The 20569-nt window shown below is 33.7% G+C and overlaps 2 protein-coding genes across 3 annotated transcripts; one reads left to right on the top strand and one right to left on the bottom strand.

Moving 5' to 3' along the window:
* The first annotated feature begins 2376 nt into the window (after positions 1–2376).
* LOC108074949 (type-1 angiotensin II receptor-associated protein) lies at positions 2377–7985 on the top strand. Its single transcript, XM_017167182.3, has 4 exons — positions 2377–3048; positions 3951–4097; positions 7093–7162; positions 7276–7985. Exons 1-4 carry the CDS (start codon positions 3001–3003, stop codon positions 7488–7490), a joined length of 480 nt encoding a protein of 159 aa, XP_017022671.1. The 5' UTR covers positions 2377–3000; the 3' UTR covers positions 7491–7985.
* LOC108074948 (uncharacterized) lies at positions 7783–18163 on the bottom strand. 2 transcript variants are annotated; one of them, XM_017167180.3, is made up of 6 exons: positions 18030–18163; positions 9726–10173; positions 9393–9509; positions 8516–8793; positions 8285–8444; positions 7783–8220 (listed from the first exon to the last, which is right to left on the bottom strand). In XM_017167180.3, the coding sequence occupies exons 2-6, from the start codon at positions 9932–9934 to the stop codon at positions 8058–8060; spliced, it is 927 nt and encodes a 308-aa protein (XP_017022669.1). In that variant the 5' UTR covers positions 9935–10173; positions 18030–18163; the 3' UTR covers positions 7783–8057. The 2 variants fall into 2 exon arrangements, with proteins under 2 accessions (XP_017022669.1, XP_017022670.1); XM_017167181.3 differs by lacking the exon at positions 18030–18163 and adding an exon at positions 10240–10380.
* Positions 18164–20569: the final 2406 nt, after the last annotated feature.

The following is a 20569-nucleotide window of genomic DNA, read 5'->3' as shown; positions in this document are numbered from 1 at the left end:
ATTAATTTTTATAAATTTTTAATACCTTCAGAAATATTTTTAATATCTAAAATTTCCTTCTGATATATTCCATATAAAAGCTTCTATCCTTTCTGCTTTCTATATATTTTACAAACTGAGAAAAGTCCATATACCCGGGCATTATGCCCCGACAATGTGTACAATCTTGAGCAGCTTAAGTGCCGCTGGCATCGGATTTGCCAAATATCCGTCACAAAAAAAGGAAAGGAGGAAAAGCCCAGGACAGAGGAGCCCGAGCAGGAGCCATTTCCACAGCCATTTCCACAGCCATTTCCATGCACTCACGCAGACTGTAATCGCTTTACGTGCGCTTTGTTGACAATTGTCAAGTGGCATTGGGGAAAATGCGACGAGGAAAACTGGTGGGAAAGACGGGGGGCGAGATGGAGAATGAAGACTGAAGGATGTAGAATGTAGAATGTTAGAGGAACATCATTGACGCCACATGTTGCCGGCGACAGATGCGCTGGATTGCAAATTGTCTCAGGTAAGGTGTGAGAGGGTTTTACACGCAACGAAAATTATTTAAAAAATATTTTTATATTTATATTTAAGAAAAATTGCCCTAAAACTAAGAAAAAGTTGTAATGAAACCAATAAATTTAATTTAATTTTTTTTTATCAAATTTAGGATTAGATTTTTTAAGTTAATTTCCTTTTTGAATTTAATTGCAAAATGAACTTCTTTTGCTGGTAAATTTTTCATTATAACCTTAGCGAAATTATCCTAAACTTTTTGGGGTAAAAAATCTCATACTTGTGTACTTATAATTCCCAACTGGCTCTAGCATAAATAAAAAGAAAATCCCTTAGAAAATTATAAAGTTTACTTTTTTCATATTTACTGTCTATCCATAAATGTTTTTATTATTATAAATAAACCCTATATTAAATTTATTTATTAAAAAAATGTAATTATTTTTCCTTTTTCTATATAACTTATTTTTTAACCGTGCATGGGAACTTTTATTTGGCTTTTCAATTTATTGAGACATTTCGGATTGCCAGTCAGTTAGTCAGTAAATTTGTAGCTTGAGATTTTCCCGAGGAAAATGGGAGAAAAGCAAACACAACAAATAGACAAATAGACAAACAATATAATACTTACACCCAAGTATTTTGTGACAATTTCCATGCGTGTCAATTACGCAAATTGTGGAATTGTGCAAAAGCAATTTGCAGCTAAATCACAACATAAGCTGCCTGTTTCTTCCTTTCAAAATATTAGTCTTGCCTTCCGATTCAACCACGCCCTAAAAAAAGAAAATACAAATATATATATATGGAAATATATGATAAAAAAAAGCCAGGCAACTGGCCAATGGCAGGCGAGCGCTTAGGAAAACTTTCGTGTTTTAGTTGGCGCTTCTGTCGCCGTTCGCCATTCGTTTCCTTTCGTTAGTTTTTCACTCCACCCCCAAGGAAAAAAGGAAAGCAAAGAGGTGCCCTATGAGAGGAGAGTGGAGGAGGAGCAGTGAAATACTGTGAAAGTTTATTAAAAATAAAAAACAAGTATGAATTATTAATGAGATATTAAAAAAGAAAATGATAAATAATATCAGAGATATTAAAGGTACTATGACGGTTTTTGGAGTATTTTTTGAACCTTTCTTTTTATTATTTTCTTTTATAGGTTTCCTTATATATTTTATCATATTTTCCTTAGGTATTTTTTTTTTAATTTAAGTTTTTTAACTTGGAAATAATATTATCTAAAACAATATTCAAAAATTACAAAAAAATATTATTTTGTAAATTGTAATATAAAATATTAATTTATTCAATTTAAAAAAAAAATAAAATCTATTAGTATGAAAGATTTTCAAAATAGAAACAATTTAAATAAATAATAAATTATATAAAATATATATATAAAATAAAATAAAATATATAAAAAAAATATAAAAACCTGTTTTTTTATGCTAATACATACATATATATTTTTTTCATTTCAAAAACTTGATTTTTTATAATTCAAATTTGAATTTAAATTTTAAAAAGAAAGCCTTTCGCCCGCTCTAACCCGCCATCTGCATGTCAATTTTTATGGTTTTTCTTATTAGCAATGTTCCCTTTTTGGAACAGTGTTACCCAGCATACGTTTCTTGGCAAAAAATTAGCGCCAACGATGATTTTTCAGGCACTTATTTAGCTATTTTCGAGTTATAAAAATCATAAATAATGTTTTTTTTGAACGGCTTTCACTGCGTTCTCTGTACTCTCTTTTCGGCTCTCTCTATGAACGCAAAGTGTGGCAGCACTCTGTTATCGGGTGTGGTTCGAGTGTCAGATGTGGATTTTTTAGGAGATTTCAATTTTCCAGATTTTTTAGGGCCAAATTTTCAATAAATACGGGTGCAAAGCGCAATTCAACGAAGCAACTTTACGGTAACGCGGAAAAATCAAGTTGATTCGATTCTCTAACTTGTGTAAATTCGGAGGCTACTGTTGGCGCCACGCCCCCACCAAACCAAATATAAAAAACAAAAATCAACAAACGGCAAAAAAAGACATCAAATTTTTTTTTTGTGAACACCATTGTGCCTGTGCCTGTGTGCGTTATTGTTCCTGCCGAGACCAACAAATTTGTTGCTGTTATTTAATTGTGTTGTCAACGCCCCCCGCAAAGGCAGAACGAAGACCAACAAGTGCGCTCACACTCACACAATTGCAACACCCGACAATCAAACACACACACACACACACACACACAAAAGGGGGCGAGAGCCAGCAATTGAAAGTGAATTGCAGTGAAAATAGATCTAAAGTGGAACAGTTTCGGCGCTAGCAAATTGTTGCACACAAAAATAACGAAACAGCTGTTCGCCGCCGCACCTGCTGTTGCTGTTACTGTTGTTATTGTTGCCCGCCTGCGTGGGAGAGCCAACGTTCTGTGGGAGAGGGAGACGGAAGAGATCATAATCTGCATTTGCATCTGCCAATTGGGGAGTAGTGAGTGCGAGCGAGAGAGCTAGAATCATGACCGATCTCAACGAACTGATGGGTTCGCCGTTTGTGCGTGTGAAGGTAAGCAGTGCACCACGCACTGGCAAAGCAGTGGGCGATGCAGTTGCAGCATCCAAGCTGCCAAAGCAGTTCAGAGCCGCCGCCCCCCCACAAAGCTGGCAAAATGTACAGCTGCGGTTAAGATAATAGCAACAAAAAAGTCACTAACTAGGAGGATGCAAATTTAAATTGAAAAATTTATATTTGATTTAAATTTAAAATTTAAAAAATTATATTGAATATAAAAATATTTGTTTTAAATTTAAAATTTAAATTTAATATTGAATATAATAATATTTGAAATAATTTTAAACCAGGAAATTAAATAGAAAACTAAAGTGTTTTGCTATATTCCTATAATTTTGTAATGAAATAATAACTCAAAATATTTTCTGGGCCTATTTTTTTTAAATATTATTTATGTAAAAAAATGTATGAAATTAAATAACTAATTTATTAAAATTCCATGCTCTTAATATAAAATCATAATTTTAGAATATCAATTCAACATTTAATTTTATTAACATTTTATAAAATTAAAAAATTCAAACAATTTCTAAGATAGATTAAATTTAGAGTGACTGTCAAACTCCTAACCGGACATTGAGAGAATGTTTTTCTCTTCAAAAATTTCATAAAATGGTAGAGATTCTCAAATGCTATTATTGCAAACCGATTTGCACTCTCACTTGTTGGGCCTCCATGGGTTAATGGCCGTTGTTGCTATTGCTTTCCGACTGATTAGCGCCCCAAGTTAGCCGTCAAGTTAGCCAAGTTAACCGCACATGACAGCCGATATGGCGGCGGCTGGGCGTTGGGCAAACTTCGTGGGGCTTCACTTGGCACTAAGCCGCTTATTATTAGCCAAGCTAACCAGAGATGCATTTTTGCCACATTTTCCCATTTTTCTTCATATTTTCCAGCTGGTGGCCTTTGTACATTTTTTCTTCATCTCGAATGCCATGCTCGGTAGCTGGGCCCATGGATCGTTTGAGTTTTACAATTTCCTCTTCCTGATTGCCATGTTCTGGACGATGCACAGCAAGGACTCCATTGAAGCAGTGCAGACGGTGAGTTGGTAAATTCTAAATCGATAACAGTTTTCGATAATTAATCGAAATGGTTATTTTGAATTAATTTGCTTGCATTTTTATGGCCTTAAGCCTTTAATAATATATTTTTTAAGATATTTTGCATGACTTTTAGACTTTTAGTTAATATATAAATTTAAAAAAAATTAATTTATTATTATTATAAAAATATTAAAATAAAATGAGGATGTGTGAATGTCATAATTAAACTTTGTTATGGCGATTTAGCCTTTCCCGTGACTCACCATATTGCATTGTTGATAGCCCCGCCGAGCTGATAACAGGGCCCAAGAGCACCATATCTCTCATTAGAGAGAGAGAGAGGGAGAGAGAATATCTCATATTTAATTTATTTAAAATATTCGACACTTGCCGGGCCAATTTGGGCTTTAGTTTTCTTAATCAAATTCAAAAGACGAGTCACACCACAAAAACCGGTTGCGAACAGCAGCTCGGTGTTTGTTCCTCAACAATTAACACATACAGGCGAAAATATAAATAACAAAATGCTCTCACTAACAAAAAAAAATATAGTTTTTGGGCTTGAAACAATGACGAGAGTGTGTGCTTTGCTTGATTGATTGACTGATTGAGGCATTGCATTAAAGTCATTCGAATTAATCATTCGAATTAATTGCAATCTGCTGTGAATACAAACTAAAGCAAAGCCTTTGTATGTTGATTACATAAGACTTTTTTTTATAAACAAATGTTTTTTTTATAATAAAGAAGGTTCTCCAAATTTAAATTAAAATTAAAACACTCTAGGCAGTACCTATTTTAATTTAAGAAAAATAATATTACATTTTCTTAAACAAAAAAACATATAGGGGCTGAGATAAAGCCTATATCTTAAGGGAGCCCAATATTTTATAGGGGCTTACAGAAGTCTTTTTTGTTTGCCTTCTCTTCTTTGTCTTGGATAAGATAAGGTGTTATCCACTGACTAAGTAGTACACTCTTTCTTAAAACCATTTATTAAAGGAAGCTTAGTTGAAACGAGAAAGAAAAAACTCTAGGTACTTTACCCTTTAAATGTTATAATGGCAAAAGTTGCGCTAACGATGAGGAGTTATGGCCAATCAATTTGCTTGCTTATGGGTTAACTTGGCCATAACAGGCACATACCAGGTTCATTTTTATAGCAAGAAAAAAAAAAAATATATATAGGTATATATATATAAAATAGGTATAAAATAAACGGAACCGAATCGCAATCAAAAAAGTCCAACTCCAAACGCGTGGTGGTATGCTAATGAAAGCTGATTTTTTTTTGGCAATTGCACAGAGAGAAAAGTCTATTAAATTGTTCAGTAAATTCGTTAATAAAATAAGCAAAAAAATGTCTAAGATATTTTAAGATTTTAATCCTGAATTTTCTGAATAAAAAACAACAAAACAAATGTATTTAGACATAGTCAAGGTCTGTTATAAATTACCACTTGGGAATTCTAAGAGCTAAAATCAGTCAGAGGTCCCATTTTGAGCAGTGTAAATCGGGCTTTACGATTCCATTCCCAATTCGGACAGTCACACGAAGGCCTCGCCACCTGGTTGGACTCCAAACTTGGTCCTTGGTTTGTTTGCTTCCTCGAAAGCCATTAGCAACGCCTTTTAATCAAGCTCCTCCACGGTTCCAAATAATCCTGGCCAGTCATGGCGTTGGCGTTCATTACCCTCTAGAGAGAGACTAAAAAAAATCAATGAACATTATTTATTTAATTAAGAAAAATATGTAAATTGTTGTAGTTTGTTTCTTACAAACTTGGAGTTTTCCTCTCGAACAGTTGAGGGCTTGTTGTTATTTTCAAGCCAAGTTGAAGTGGGTTAAGGATTTTGCAGAAAGCCAAGGGGGACATTGGAATCTTGACATGTGTTTTTTGTGGGTTTAAGTTTTTACTCGGAAAAGGAATTCTTATTAAATGGAAATTGTTTAGTATTTTAAAAGTTGTTAAACGGAAAAAAATAGTTAAATTCCCAACTGTTGTCACAGCTTTGTGGATACTAATTACAGTATTGGTTTAAGCTTAGCAACAGCTGCATGAACAAGTTTTTAATCATTTATTTTCACCTAAATTTGTAATATTAAAAATATTATAAATATATTAATAATAATATTAAAACATATATTATATATAAAACATATATAAAATATTTAAAATCTTCATAAACAATTAAGAAAACTGGAGAACAAATTTCGATGACCAAAGAATTGTTTATTGAATAATAGAATTGAATAATTTATGGAATATTAATGATAAAAAATTCACCTAAAAATATATTAAAATAAATTATCAAAGAGTACGGACGCTATAGTAAAATATTTGTTTGTTAGATCTCAATAATTTTATTACAAATTCTATTCTCTTTTTATATTATTTTTGGGTTAATAAGTTTTTCACTAGCTTTTTGGCAACATGGAAAAATGCTTAAGAAAATGTTGCTATACAAAAGTGGCTTTAAAAATGTAGCTATACAAATGTTTCTGGAAACATGTGTTGCTAAACAAATGTTACTTTACCAATATTGCTTTGACCATGTTTCTGTAAACAATTTATGCTACACTCATTGTTGCTGGCAACACAATAATGTTGCTGGCAACACAACAATGTTGCAATCAGTTCAACAGGCAGTCTCCTACTTTAAAGCCTCATAACTCCTATGTTTAACATTTAATTAAGCCCGAATTTGGGTTAATTATACTTTAAATAAATATATTAGTATATTATATTTGTTTATTGATCTTGATAACAAGCCCAAGCTAAGTTTTTTATGAAAACCATTTTCTGACGCCCAAAAGTATGCCTTGAAAAATAGCAGCTAAGATTTCCCAAGAAGATAAATACTTAAAAAAAATAAGTGTGTTTTATTAATATTTCTCATTGATTTATTAGCTTGCCTATTCCAAAACCACCTGACATTCCCCTTGATTTCACACTCTCATCTCGTATCATCTCTCCTCGTATCTTTCCAGGCGCTTGTCATCAACGCTTCTAGCATTTTCTTTGATCTCGTCAACATCATTGTTTATTTCCATGGCATGAGTAAGTAGTCTCTCTCATATCTCCCCCTCCCCCGTGAATTCCGCCACAAAATGAGATATATAAACCAAAAATCCAACATAATTAATGCTTATTATCTTTGATCCTCTTTGTAGATGGCTGGGCCATTGCATTTGCCATCATCAACCTGATCCTGAGGCCAGTGAGCGTGGCCCTGCTCTACCGTGAGTTCAACACACGCGGCGGTACCCTGCAAACGGGCTCGGTATTCCCCACTAGCCAGCAACGCAGCTACCAGGACATTGATAGGCCCACACAGCCAACACCCACCAACTCGCAGCCGGGTCCGAATGTGGCAAGCATTTTTTAAAAGGGAAAACCTTCCAAGTACCTAGAGACAACGATGCGAAGAATAGAGAGACTCTCCTAGTCAAGTGTCAGCGAAAAATTTACAGTGAATCTAAATTGAAAATTACAAAATCTAAGCACACCTTGTTTTTTGGGGGAGACATTGTTTAATTTTTTAGATTTAAGCCTTGTAGTTAAATATTTTTTTTTTGTGTGGAAAAAAAAGACAAAGTTTAATACGAAAAATGACAAAGAAATTGGTGTCCGTGTCCGTGCCCCCTTTGTATTTTTTTTTGTCAACGATTAAAGACGGCTAACCCAAAATATATATATTTATATTTATATTTATATTCGTATTTGTATAACAAAGATTGCAATTCTACTTTATATATATATATATATACTTATCTAAATAACGTTAATGCTAAACTGTAAAACCCAACAGAATATTTGACAAAAATAAAACAGCGGGCGTTTCATCGTTTGTAAAAAAATAAATACACATTGATTTCCCCCATTTTTTCTGTTTAACATCAATCCTCTCCGCCTGTACAGTGAACCCTCTTCCCTTGATGATGAAATATCCTTTCTAGAAACCCTCCTTGGCTGCCCGGAACTTGTACGTATTGCTGCGTCCATCCAAACAGGGCACTTGCACCAGATTGAAGTAAATGGAGCCCATTAGCTGCGAGGCCGAGGTGTTGGTCATCTTCAGGCAGGAGAAGAGCATGTCATCGCAAATGCAATGCGATCTAAAAGCAAATAAAGGATATAGTATTCTATAGAAATCCAAAAGGAGCATCCTTTAGCACCCACTTGGTGTACAGGGAATCATTCGCCAGTTCGTATTTGTGCTGATAGGCCCGAATCTTTACAGGACACAAATCATGCTGGCGACAGCATCGATCCATGGCCATTTCGCTGCCCAGATCGCCGTAAGTCTCGGCAATGTCTCCAGTGCCGCACCACTTGGTGCCTGTCATAAAGATGGAGTAAAGAAGGAGTAACTATAGGAGCATCATCTTTGGTAATCCCCCCTTGCCTCACCTGGTATTATCCCGCTGAGCAGGGAGATGGGACTGCGTGGAAGGATATTGGCACCAAATTTCAGGCTCACTGCCGTTGAGGATGTATCGCTGCCACTGCTGCTGCTCCGCTCGCCGCCGCTGGTCTCCAGCTTGGAGGCCTTGTACTTGGAGGCATAGCTCAGCTTGTCCACATGCTCGCACTGGTCCATCAGTTTGAGCATCTCATCGAACTTGATCTCCAAGGGGCGGTTATAGTGGGAGAGGCCGTCCAGAAGCATCTTGCCCTCCTTCTCGTTGCTGGGAGAGGGAGAGAGAGTGAGAAAGAGAGAAAATTATAAAAATGAGTAAGCGCTCTCCTCTGCGCTTCTCATACAGGTTACCTAAGCGGAAGCCTAATTAATTTTTAACTATATTTTTTGTAGTGTTTGTTGTTGTTTTTCTAGAAAAGAGCAAGTGCTCTCCTCTGCGCTTCTCATACAGGGTACCTAAGCGGAAGCATAATGAATTTTTAAATATATTTTTTTAGTGTGTTTGTTGTTGTTTTTTAGAAAAAGAGCAAGTGCTCTCCTCTGCGCTTCTCATACAGGGTACCTAAGCGGAAGCATAATTAATTTTTAATTCATATTTTCTTATATTTTTTTGTTGTTGTTTTTATTGATTCTTTTTTTTATAAAATTCATTCTCAAAATTCTCAAAACTAATATATAACTTAAATACCTATCATATTTATGACTTCAACTTATTTTTATAAAATTGTGCAAATATTTGCGAAAGCAAATTAAGTATTCGGTATTCACAACAAATGCATTTGCATGACGACTTCCGGCAAGCCTTGGCTATACGCATGATTATACATATATAAAACATATATCTATTTGGTGGACATGTGTACTCACTAGATTTCGATGAGCTCGCAGCCTAGGAGCAGCTTCTGGGGCCCCAGCTCCGTAACGGCTATGGTCTGATCGTGATAGTATATCATAATGAGTGAATCGTTGCTCAACCGCTTCCCGCTGCCACAAAAATAAATCAAAAAAAAAAAAAAAACAAGAATAAATACAATAAAATAGAGGAGAGAGTGAGAGCCAGAGCCTAGGTATGGACACATGGTCAGCCGTGTTCCATGCGTTTAGCTACGTGATGTCCATGACAATGGTTTTGAGTGAAAATCCTCCAAGTCAACGATGAGGCGTTGAATGCTAATCAGGGGGAGCAGAGACGCGACTCACCTGTACTTCTTCATCTGGCGCACGCTGCGCTGCTCGATGATCTGCTGGGTAAAGGACTGGAACGAGGGGAATCCCTGGAGGCCCTGTGGCAGGCTAAAGGACAGCGTTGGCTTGGCCACAGCCTCCGATGTGAGATAGCCGAGTAATCCGCAAAAGAGCAACGAGGCCAGCAGCTGAAGGCGCCGTCGCAGCCACAGATTGTAGGGCATGGCTAAAGGTTTATGTTTGCGATCCCGTTTACGATCTCCGATCCCGATTCTGAAAGCCTTTTTACGTTGGAGCTGCCACTAAAGCTGAGCCAGAGCCCAAGGCATTGCCGGCTGGACTGAGTTGAGTCGCTACCCAAACAGGTTAGACCCTTGGTAAGTCGCTTTTTTTTCCTATATTCTTTTCTTTTATTGTTTAATTAATCAGCTGTAGAAGTTCGCGCTGGTTAACTAGCGGTTCTCTATGGACAGAAAAGAAAAATATAGGATATATAGGTATAGGGTTTTAGTGGCCACTCGAGTAGCACCTGCTGCTTCTGCTGGTTGAGGTCTGGGCTGCGTGTCAAATGTTGTAGGCGTCTCCAAGCCTTAGTAAATAATTGAATCACTTGTATACCATAGAGAGAAAATACAGTGCCGCCTTGATTTAATATATATACATTTATATGTGCAGAACAAGAAAAAAATAGCACTAGGGGTATGAAAAAGTATTTTTTAAATTTTCTTTTAGAAGGTATGCAAAACTTTGCTATACAATTCTTGAGCTTAGAAATTCATTAATTTAAATTTAAAATTTGTGGCATATATAAAAAAATATAAAATATTTAGAAATATAAAATTTATAAAAATATAAAATATTTAGAAATATAAAATATTTAGAAATATAAAATTTATAAAAATATAAAAAAAAAATAAAGTTGTCAAAAAAAATTCTACAAAATTTGACTTCTTAAAATAAGCAAATTTAAAGAGACTTCTTAACTCAAAAATTGTCTTTCATTTTTTTAAACGCCTTTTTAAGGGTTCTAAAATTCCTATTACTTACTAAACAGTCCTAAAATATATATTAATATTTTAATAGATAAAATATATAACAATCTGCATAGAAATTATAATTAAAATGCTTGAATTATATATATATATATATATATAATTCTAAAATATATTTTTTTTAATAAATAATCTCTCCCACAGTGCCCTGAAAAGTGAGTTCAAGTGAAATTTATCACCCTAAATATTCCAAAACATATTTTTAAGAACCCTTATTTCGATTAATTTCAAGTTTAAAGCGATTTCTATGGGCCACCTGCTCTCCTGTACATATTTAATTTAAGATTATAATTATTAAATATGAATTTTTTATTAATTTATTTTATTAAATTTTTTTTTTTATTATTTTATATATTTATATATTATATATATTTATATATTATGTATATTTGTATATTATATATATTTATTTTATTTATTTTTTATTTTTTATTAATTATTTAAAATTATTTTTTTTAATTTTTTTTTGTTCTAATTTATTTTGATTAATTTTTTTTTCTAATTTATTGTGTTTTATTTATTTTTTAATTTATAATAATATATAATAAATAATATTTTTATTATTTATTATTTTTTTTTATTATTATTTCAGTGGTAAACTAAAGGAAGACCCGTAGCCCTTCCGCCGGCTGGTCAATTTCCCAGCACTTGCTAGTTGCCGGCTTCAACCCGGCTAGAGCAAAGCACCCCACGGGTGGCAGGTGCCAAAAACCGCGATTCAGCTCACAGCTGACCTCGTTTCCAGACTTTCAGACAGAGAAGCACAATTGCCACGCACTGGCATATTCCGCAATCCTCCTACCAAACCGTACATATGTCATCCATTGCATCAGGCCAAGCCCCAAGAATCGCTTGGGCCACGCCTGCCATTAGTTTTTGTGTTTTTTGTTTTTGTTTTTGTGTCTTGTGTTTTTCTGCGAGGCAACGGGGCGGATGGGATACATGCAACACATTACGTATACGCAGCGGAGACCATTTCGAGGCAATATGGCTAGTGAGTTAGCCAGTCACTCAGCTGGGCGTATTGGGTAATATGATGCCAATTAGACGTTCATCGGCCAGGCGGGCTCAGGCATACAGATGACAGGTAATCAAGGAGGAATCGGGGTAAGTCTGAACAGCATATATATTTGGCTTAAGTTTTTTGTATGAATTAAGAAAAAGAACATTTCGTAGGATTAATCAGGAATGGGTAGATAAGGGCCTGGGAATTGTATTTAGAATATATAAATATATTCATAGATAGTAAATATTGTAGGGAAAATCTCTTGCGAAGGAGAGTTAATGATCATTATAAATGGATTTTCAATCTGGCCAAGATATGCCACCTCTGACATCATGGTCAAATGTCCCTTGACCTTAGCATTTGCTTAGGAAGACATTGAACTAGCTGAAGCCCCGAGGAAACAGCTCCATAAGCCCCCCTAAAGCCCCCTATAAAACCCCCCTAAAAACCCCCCCTTAAAACCGCCTTAAAACCCCCTTAAAACCCCCCTTTTCACTAGTAACTCCCACGACAAGCCTTGAGTTTGGCGAATGGCTAAAACACACGCAATGCGAAGCCGCTAATAAAGCTGCCAAAGAAATAGCCCCTAAAAAAACTGTCCCCTGCATATAACACCTGCCTTTGTCCCTCTTTTACACCTCAAAAATATTATTAAATTTATTATTATTATTATTAAGGTGTTTTTTTTTTTTTTTTTTGTTTTTCTTTCCTCTGGCATAAACATAATTTTTTGTTTTGTTTTGAAAGCACGAACGAACGGTTTACGCAAGCATTTTCGGTCAAGAGAGTTGGCAACCAAGGGGCTATAGGGGGGAAAGGGAGGGGAGATGGCCCTGTAGGTGAGCCAAGTGAAAGTGATTCCACGATTCCACAGCTCCATTGTGGCATTTCAATGGCCAGCATGCATACAACCAATAATAAGTGATGCGAGGAAGATGACGAAGAAGCCGACCGAAAAAAGGTGGCGTGAGTGTGTGGCAATGGCAATGGACCTGGCCTAAAGCCGCAAAACAACGCCCACCCTCAGTACTCCTCAACTCAAAATACAGAGAAAATTGTAAAAGGTAAGATAATTCGATTTTAAATAATAATACAAAAAATTAATAATAGTTTTAATAATATTAATTCTTAGTTAATCATATGTATTTAGAGAAAAATTAGTTTATAATACATCAGAAAAATATTATATTCCATATCATATCGAAATTATGGTAAACTTTGATATATCGAATGTTTAAATATCGAAAAAATATAACATTCAATTTTAAAATATATATAAATTCATAGGTATATATTATTTAACTAAGTTCGATATTTTTCGATTATTTTGAATTCGATATATCAAACAGAAATTTATGGCACATATATTCCAAATCAAAAATATCGATTGATATATGGACTTTAAGACTTAAAGGAAAAATCGATATATAAATGTGTATTCGTAATCAAAATTTTAGACTTTGATATAAAATGTAAACTTAATGCTTTAATGTTTATTAATTTACATGTACTTTTCACATTTTAAGCAAACTAAATGCCAAACTAAATGCCACATGTATATCTAAGAAAAAACACAGCAATATGTATGTCAAGTGGAGCAGTTGACGACCGTTGATCACCGGTGGTCGGTTGGTTCAATGCTAAACGAAAATGCAAATAGCCAAGACAGAAAATAAATACAACAAAAAATAAAGTCGTAACGAAATCTGCGTCAAGTCAGAGTCCAAAAATCAAGAAAAATCCATTGCAAAACTTTAAAATATTTGACTGGATTTAGTTACGGAATTAAAAGTGAAGGTAAAGATTTCTTGGAATATTTTTACGACAAAGTTTATATAGACTTTGTAACCCAAAGCTCAAGGTAAAGATGATTTATGGATCTATAATTTTAATTTATTTTTAAGGTGTATTTAAAACTTAAGGGTTAAGCTTAGGCTTTGTTTTTCAAAGAGTGCGCAAGCAAAGAACCATAAATTCTGGCCTGAACTTTGCTTTAACGAATGTATGTTAATTTTAAGAATTATACTTAAAAGCGGGAAGTGAGTCATAAAAATAAAAATATTAAGAAACACTTCTCTTTTTAGCGACTTCCTAAAGCGAAACAGGTTAAGATAGGTTCATCACCTACTACAGCTAGTAAAACCACAAAGTTAATCGATTTAAAATCGATTTATAATCAACTTTTCTTTTTTCTAATTTGGGTCAAAATAATTGAGAATTCTTCTTCTTAAGCCCTTTTAAAATCTTCCCAAAAAAAACCAAATAAAAAGTGTCAACTCATTGCTAATTTGTCGCCGGAAATGGTTTCTCCAAATCAAATCAAAATCCAAACGATTGACAATCAACGATTAACGATTAATGATAAATGATAAATGGAATGAAGACCTGGTTAGGGACTTACTCTCCAAGTTCCTAACTGTTTTCATCGCTGATAGCAACTAATTGGAGTCGCAAGATGTGTGCTGGCAACGATCACAATGAAAGCAAGGCAGAGTTTTTATTCCATTTGACTTGATTTTACGAGTCTCTCCTAAGCTCACAGAGATCATCTTTAATGTGCTCTGCTCTTCCGTCTAACAAAAAGGGGGAAAACTAAAAGCCCCAAACGAAACTTGAAGCTTGAACTTGATGGCTTGCTAAAATTAAAACAAAAAACTAGACAAAAAAAGCAACGCTTTAAATGCCGGCGAGAGTTGGCCGAGTTCAAAAGTGCAAAAGAGAAACAAAAGCGCGGAAAAACAAAGCCAACAGCTGCCGCCCTGGGGGCCTTGGCATAGGTCAGTGAAGCGTATTATTATCATTCGAGCAGTATATATATTCCCATTCCCTTTCCCCCTTTTCCTGACTTGGTTTTAACCTGGCTAATACTGGGTTTTCTTATATTTTCCCCAAATACCCTAACAAAATGGGGTTTATTGGTGTAGGTGTTTTTATTATATGTTTTAATCATTATTTTATTTATATTATTATTTTGTTATTATAACTATTTTTTTATTATTTTATGATTTTTTTTAAATTAAGATTTATTTTTAAGGATTTTAATCATTTTTAGGGGTGTTAATAGTTCTTTAGGATTTTACGAATTTTTAGAGATTTTAATAGTTTTTAAAGAATTTTAATAATTTTTAAAATTTTAATAGTTTGTAAGGATTTTAATAGTTTATAAGGATTTTAATAGTTTATAAAGATTTTAATAGTTTATAAGGATTTTAATAATGTATAAGGATTTTAATAGTTTATAAGGATTTTAATAGTTTATAAGGATTTTAATAGTTTATAAGGATTTTAATAGTTTAAAAGGAATTTAATAGTTTGTAAGGATTTTAATAGTTTGTAAAGATTTTAATAGTTTAAAAGGATTTTAATAGTTTATAAGGATTTTAATAGTTTATAAGGATTTTAATAGTTTATAAGGATTTTAATGGTTTGTTAGGATTTTAATAGTTTGTAAGGATTTTAATAGTTTATAAGGATTTTAATAGTTTATAAGGATTTAAATAATTTATAAGGATTCTAATAATCATTTTTAGGGATTTTAAGGTGGAGGAGGTGGAGGAGGTGGAGGAGGAGGTGGTGGTTGAGGAGGAGGTGGAGGGGGACGTGAAGGAGGAGGTAGAGGAGGACGTGAAGAAGGAGGAGGTGCAGGCGGAGGAGAGTGCCGGAGGAGAATTATGAGCCACTACACCCACATGGACCTAAAACGAAAGCTTGAGCGTTTATAAGAATTTTAATAGTTTGTAAGGATTTTAATAGTTTATAAGGATTTTTATGGTTTGTTAGGATTTTAATAGTTTGTAAGGATTTTAATAATGTATAAGGATTTTAATAGTTTATAAGGATTTTAATAGTTTATAAGGATTTAAATAATTTATAAGGATTCTAATAATCATTTTTAGGGATTTTAAGGGGGAGGAGGTGGAATAGAAGTCAGGCATTTTGCTGGAGAAGGAGGAGGAGGAGGAGATAGAGATGGAGATGGAGGAGATGGAGGAGGAGGTGGAGGATTTTAATAGTTTGTAAGGATTTAAATAATTTATAAGGATTCTAATAATCATTTTTAGGGATTTTAAGGTGGAGGAGGTGGAGGAGGTGGAGGAGGAGGTGGTGGTTGAGGAGGAGGTGGAGGGGGACGTGAAGGAGGAGGTGGAGGAGGACGTGAAGAAGGAGGAGGTGCAGGCGGAGGAGAGTGCCGGAGGAGAAGTAGGAGCCACTACAACCACATGGACCTAAAACGGAAGCTTGAGGTTTGTAAGGATTTTAATAGTTTGTAAGGATTTTAATAGTTTATAAAGATTCTAATAATTATTTAAGAATTCTAACGATTTGATTATTTTTTTTATTGGTTTTTACTATTATTTTCTTTTATTTTATAATAATTTGATTTTAATATTTATATATAGTTTATTCATAACTTGACTTTTAACCGTTCCAAACTTGTAAAATTAAAAAAAAAAAAATGACTCCTTCCCAGAATTTAAGAATCATTTTTTAAATAACAAAAAGTAACATAAACAAAGTTGATTTTGCTAGTTTGTCCAGAAAGGGTATTACCTGCCCTCTGCACTTATTTCTGGTTTTTTCTTCGACTCTATATTTTTCTCTCTGAGCCCCCCGATAAGAGGGAGTTGCAGTAAAAGTGGCCATGGCTGCAGATGAGCCAAAACACGAAGAAACAAACCGCGAAACCGCGAAACCACAGCACCAGCAGCGTCAAGTAAAGCTTTAAAATATATATATATAAAAAAAGAAGAGGCAACAGGTTTCCAGCAGCTGCTGCTGCTGCCACTGCCTGCCTTAACTTTCACATTGGGCACCTAATTGTGGGCTTAATCTCGGTTAATTTGCTCCAGTTTTGATCTTCTTTTTATTTATTTTGAATTTCTTTGTGGGCCACAAATAGAGAAAGAGGGATGTGGGCTAGGTATTGGGCTGACGAGATGCCAATTATGCAACTGGGACCAGGGTAGCTGTCTAGCTGGACAGCCCAGTCGCACTTCACAGCTCCACGCTAATCCATTATGGCCATTCCCATTCCCATTTCCCATTCGGAGTCATCATAGCGATTCTCGAGACCGAATCCCCCCGCCTCCTCCATTGTGTGTGCGTGAACACGGCCAAAAAAAAAACGTCATATTGTTAACGATTTTGTATTGTTTTGGGCCAGACTTACGTATAGAATATATCATGGTCACAGTCATAATAGTTGTGGGTTTTACTTGGGAGTTCAGTTAGTGCCTTAATGACCTTTAGTTGGGCTATAAAAAAGGTCTGAAGGGAAAAATTGTTTCTATCTATCGAAAAATCTATGAATATTTTTCTTTGATTAAAATTTAAATAAAAATAGTTTCTTTTTTATTTTAAATATTTTTAAAAATAAAATTACCTTTAAAATGTTGAAATTCTTAAGAAAATGTAAATAACCACATGCTTTTTTGTGGCCAGGAACATGCTGAGCTAAATTTGTATGCTTAAATTTTATTTTAAGGAATTCCCCCTTGTCTTGTAATACCCATTTTCCCTCAGTGTATGCTCCTCGTTCTAGTTCTAGCCATAAAAGGCAGCAATTATTCTGGGAATTTGCCACAGATCCGCGCAGATCGGTGGACAGAATGCACTAAATTTGCACTTTTGAACTTGCGCGCCAGATATTATGGCACATGAAAAGTAACCAAGGCGGCTACACTGTTAAAAAAAAGAATATTTAAGTCTAAACTTAAACTACAAATTTTTGAATATTTTTTTTGTCAATATTTTTTGAGTAAAATTGAAAGTTGAAAGCCAAAACTAGCAAGGGACATATCTTTTTTCTTCCAATCTTATCAGTTTTTTTTAAATTTAAATTAATTAAAATTTTTTTTTTTAATTAAGCTTATTCCTTAAATATTGTCCCTTTACAACAAAATATTAAAAATTTAAATTTTAAGCTAATTGTTTAACTTTAAAATATCTTAAAACGAAACACTCAACATAAATCATTATTAATTTTACATTTAAATTAATTTAAAATTAATTTTTAATTGAGCTAATTATTTAACTTGTTTTCCTTTTAAACACAACACTCAAAATAAATTATAATTTGTTGAAAAATGTTTTTAAAAAGTGTAACAATCAATCACTAGTGTTATTATTTTTTAAAAACCCAACAGCATAAGCAGCAGCCGTAAATATCAATTATAATTATTTAATTAAGCACGCAGAACCAATTGTTTTTAATTGATTTCTTTAAAAACAGTCCACTTTTTACACGGACAGCTCACTCACAAAACAAAAAATCAAAATCCACGCGCGTGCGCAACTGCAACCACAAAATCGAACTGAAAACTAACAAAAAAATATATATATGTTTATAAATACATATATATGAATAAACCAGCGAGATCGCTGTGCAAACCGCTCGCTGCCGCGCAAAGTCAGCAACTGATCGATCAAAACCCAAGCCCAAGCCGAACTCAAAACTCGCCAAGAGAAGAGAGACATTGCCACTGAGACTTGGGTACAACTGCACCAACAACAACAAAACCAGCAACTAAAACTACAAATACAAAAAAACAACAACAAAAGCCAGCGTTGGCGGCAACAACGTCGACAAGACAGCGACGAAAATGTGTCAAAAGGAAAAGCTGGCCCAGAGTAGAGCACACAGGTAACACTCCAGTGATACCTCTGAAAAATACATCAAAAAATATATATACTATAGATGGTATATAGCACATTTATAGGGCAAGATCTACCAGATTTCTTAAAGTCAAAAAGAATTTAGTAAAATTTAAAGTTGACAAAACTTAAATAAGAATATTTTATTTTTGTAATCTCTAAAACTGGTATTTCTAGGTTTTGTTTTCAAAGTTCTATAAACTACTTTAAATACATTAAATTAAGCTATATTTTGTTACATTTTATATATAATACCGTTATAAAAGGTTCTATTATTATCAACATAAAACCATTATTAATAACTAAAAGAATTTAAAAACAAAAAGTAAGCGTGAAGTATATATTATATTAAATATATATATTTTTATTATTATATTATTTTAAATATATATATTTATAATGTTTCTTTTAAATGTTAATACGAATATTCATTATATTTTCTTTAAATGTATTTTGCTTTCAACTACTTAAAACTTTTGCATGGTATTTGATTAAATTTATAAAAAAAAAATTAATAATATTTATTCTTTCCCACAATTTTTTTACGACAGTTTCCACATGTGCAGTACCTAGAACCGTTTTAAAGGTACTTTTCCCATAAGCTTATTGTTTATCCTATTATTTTTTACTATACATATTACATAGTACAATTATAATTACGAGTTTAATCTGGGACTTGTAACCCTGACTGGAGTTTTTCCAATTCATTGTGGCAGCCTGACCTAGTCTAATCATGACTTGCCAGTTTAATAACTAATTTTAGTAGATAAACTATGAAATTAAAAAATTATTTTGAAGAGCAATGAAATCTAAATAGGGTGATTTAACGCTCTAATAAAATGTATTTTAAATTTTATAATAATTTTCTCACGCAATTTAATTTCAATAAAAAACAATAAAAGAAAATTATAAATATATTTGTATATTTATTATACCCTTGCAGGGTATTATAATTTCAGTCAGAAGTTTGCAACGCAGTGAAGGAGACCTTTCCGACCCTATAAAGTATATATATTCTTGATCAGAATCAACAGCCGAGTCGATCTGGCCATGTCCGTCTGTCCGTCTGTCCGTCTGTCCGTCTGTCCGTCTGTCCGTCCGTCTGTCCGTCTGTCCGTCTGTCCGTCTGTCCGTTTCTACGCAAACTAGTCCCTCAGTTTTAAAGCTATCTGAATGAAACTTTGCATATAGTCTTCTATATACTCTCACTGCTATATATGTCGGAACGGGCCGGATCGGACGACTATATCATATAGCTGCCATACAAATGTTCGATAAATTTTTAGAAAAAAAATTATAACTTTGTTGTTTTTCAACATTTTTGCACCATTTTTTAGATATAGTCATTTTATATTATTCCAGAATTTTGGTAAAAATTTTATGAAAATCGGATGACTATATCATATAGCTGCCATAGGAACGATCAGAAAATTAATAGGAAAAAAATTATAACTTGACTGTTTTTTAACATTTTTGCACCATTTTTGAGATATGGCCAATTTATATTATTTCAGAATTTCTATATTAATTTTATGAAAATCGGATGACTATATCTTATAGCTGCCATAGGAACAATCGGGCAATTAACAGAACAAAAATTATAACTTCGTTGTTATACCCTTGCAGGGTATTATAATTTCAGTCAGAAGTTTGCAACGCAGTGAAGGAGACGTTTCCGACCCTATAAAGTATATATATTCTTGATCAGCATCAACAGCCGAGTCGATCTAGCCATGTCCGTCTGTCCGTCTGTCCGTCTGTCCGTCTGTCCGTCTGTCCGTCTGTCCATCTGTCCGTCTGTCTGTTTCTACGCAAACTAGTCCCTCAGTTTTAAAGCTATCTGAATGAAACTTTGCATATAGTCTTCTATATGTTCTCACTGCTATATATGTCGGAACGGGCCGGATCGGGCGACTATATCATATAGCTGCCATACAAATGTTCGATATATTTTTAGAAAAAAAATTATAACTTTGCTGTTTTTCAACATTTTTGCACCATTTTTTAGATATGGCCACTCTATATTATTTAAGAATTTTGGTAAAAATTTTATGAAAATCGGACGACTATATCTTATAGCTGCCATAGGAACGATCGGGAAATTAATCGAAAAAAAATATAACTTCGTTGTTTTTCAACGTATTTTC

Source organism: Drosophila kikkawai, chromosome X (assembly GCF_030179895.1).
Source record: "Drosophila kikkawai strain 14028-0561.14 chromosome X, DkikHiC1v2, whole genome shotgun sequence".
NCBI lineage: Eukaryota > Metazoa > Arthropoda > Insecta > Diptera > Drosophilidae > Drosophila > Drosophila kikkawai.
The sequence above is the reverse complement of the archived record's forward strand: the minus strand, read 5'-3'. Positions and strand labels throughout refer to the sequence as shown.

Coding starts and splice junctions, on each gene's coding strand:
- LOC108074949 (XM_017167182.3), top strand. CDS start 3,001: ATGACCGATCTCAACGAACTGATGGGTTCGCCGTTTGTGCGTGTGAAG. Junction 4,098..7,092: donor CCATTGAAGCAGTGCAGACG/GTGAGTTGGTAA, acceptor GTATCTTTCCAG/GCGCTTGTCATCAACGCTTC. Junction 7,163..7,275: donor TGTTTATTTCCATGGCATGA/GTAAGTAGTCTC, acceptor TCCTCTTTGTAG/ATGGCTGGGCCATTGCATTT.
- LOC108074948 (XM_017167180.3), bottom strand. CDS start 9,934: ATGCCCTACAATCTGTGGCTGCGACGGCGCCTTCAGCTGCTGGCCTCG. Junction 8,794..9,392: donor TGCGAGCTCATCGAAATCTA/GTGAGTACACAT, acceptor TCCCTCTCCCAG/CAACGAGAAGGAGGGCAAGA. Junction 8,445..8,515: donor GCTCAGCGGGATAATACCAG/GTGAGGCAAGGG, acceptor TCTTTATGACAG/GCACCAAGTGGTGCGGCACT.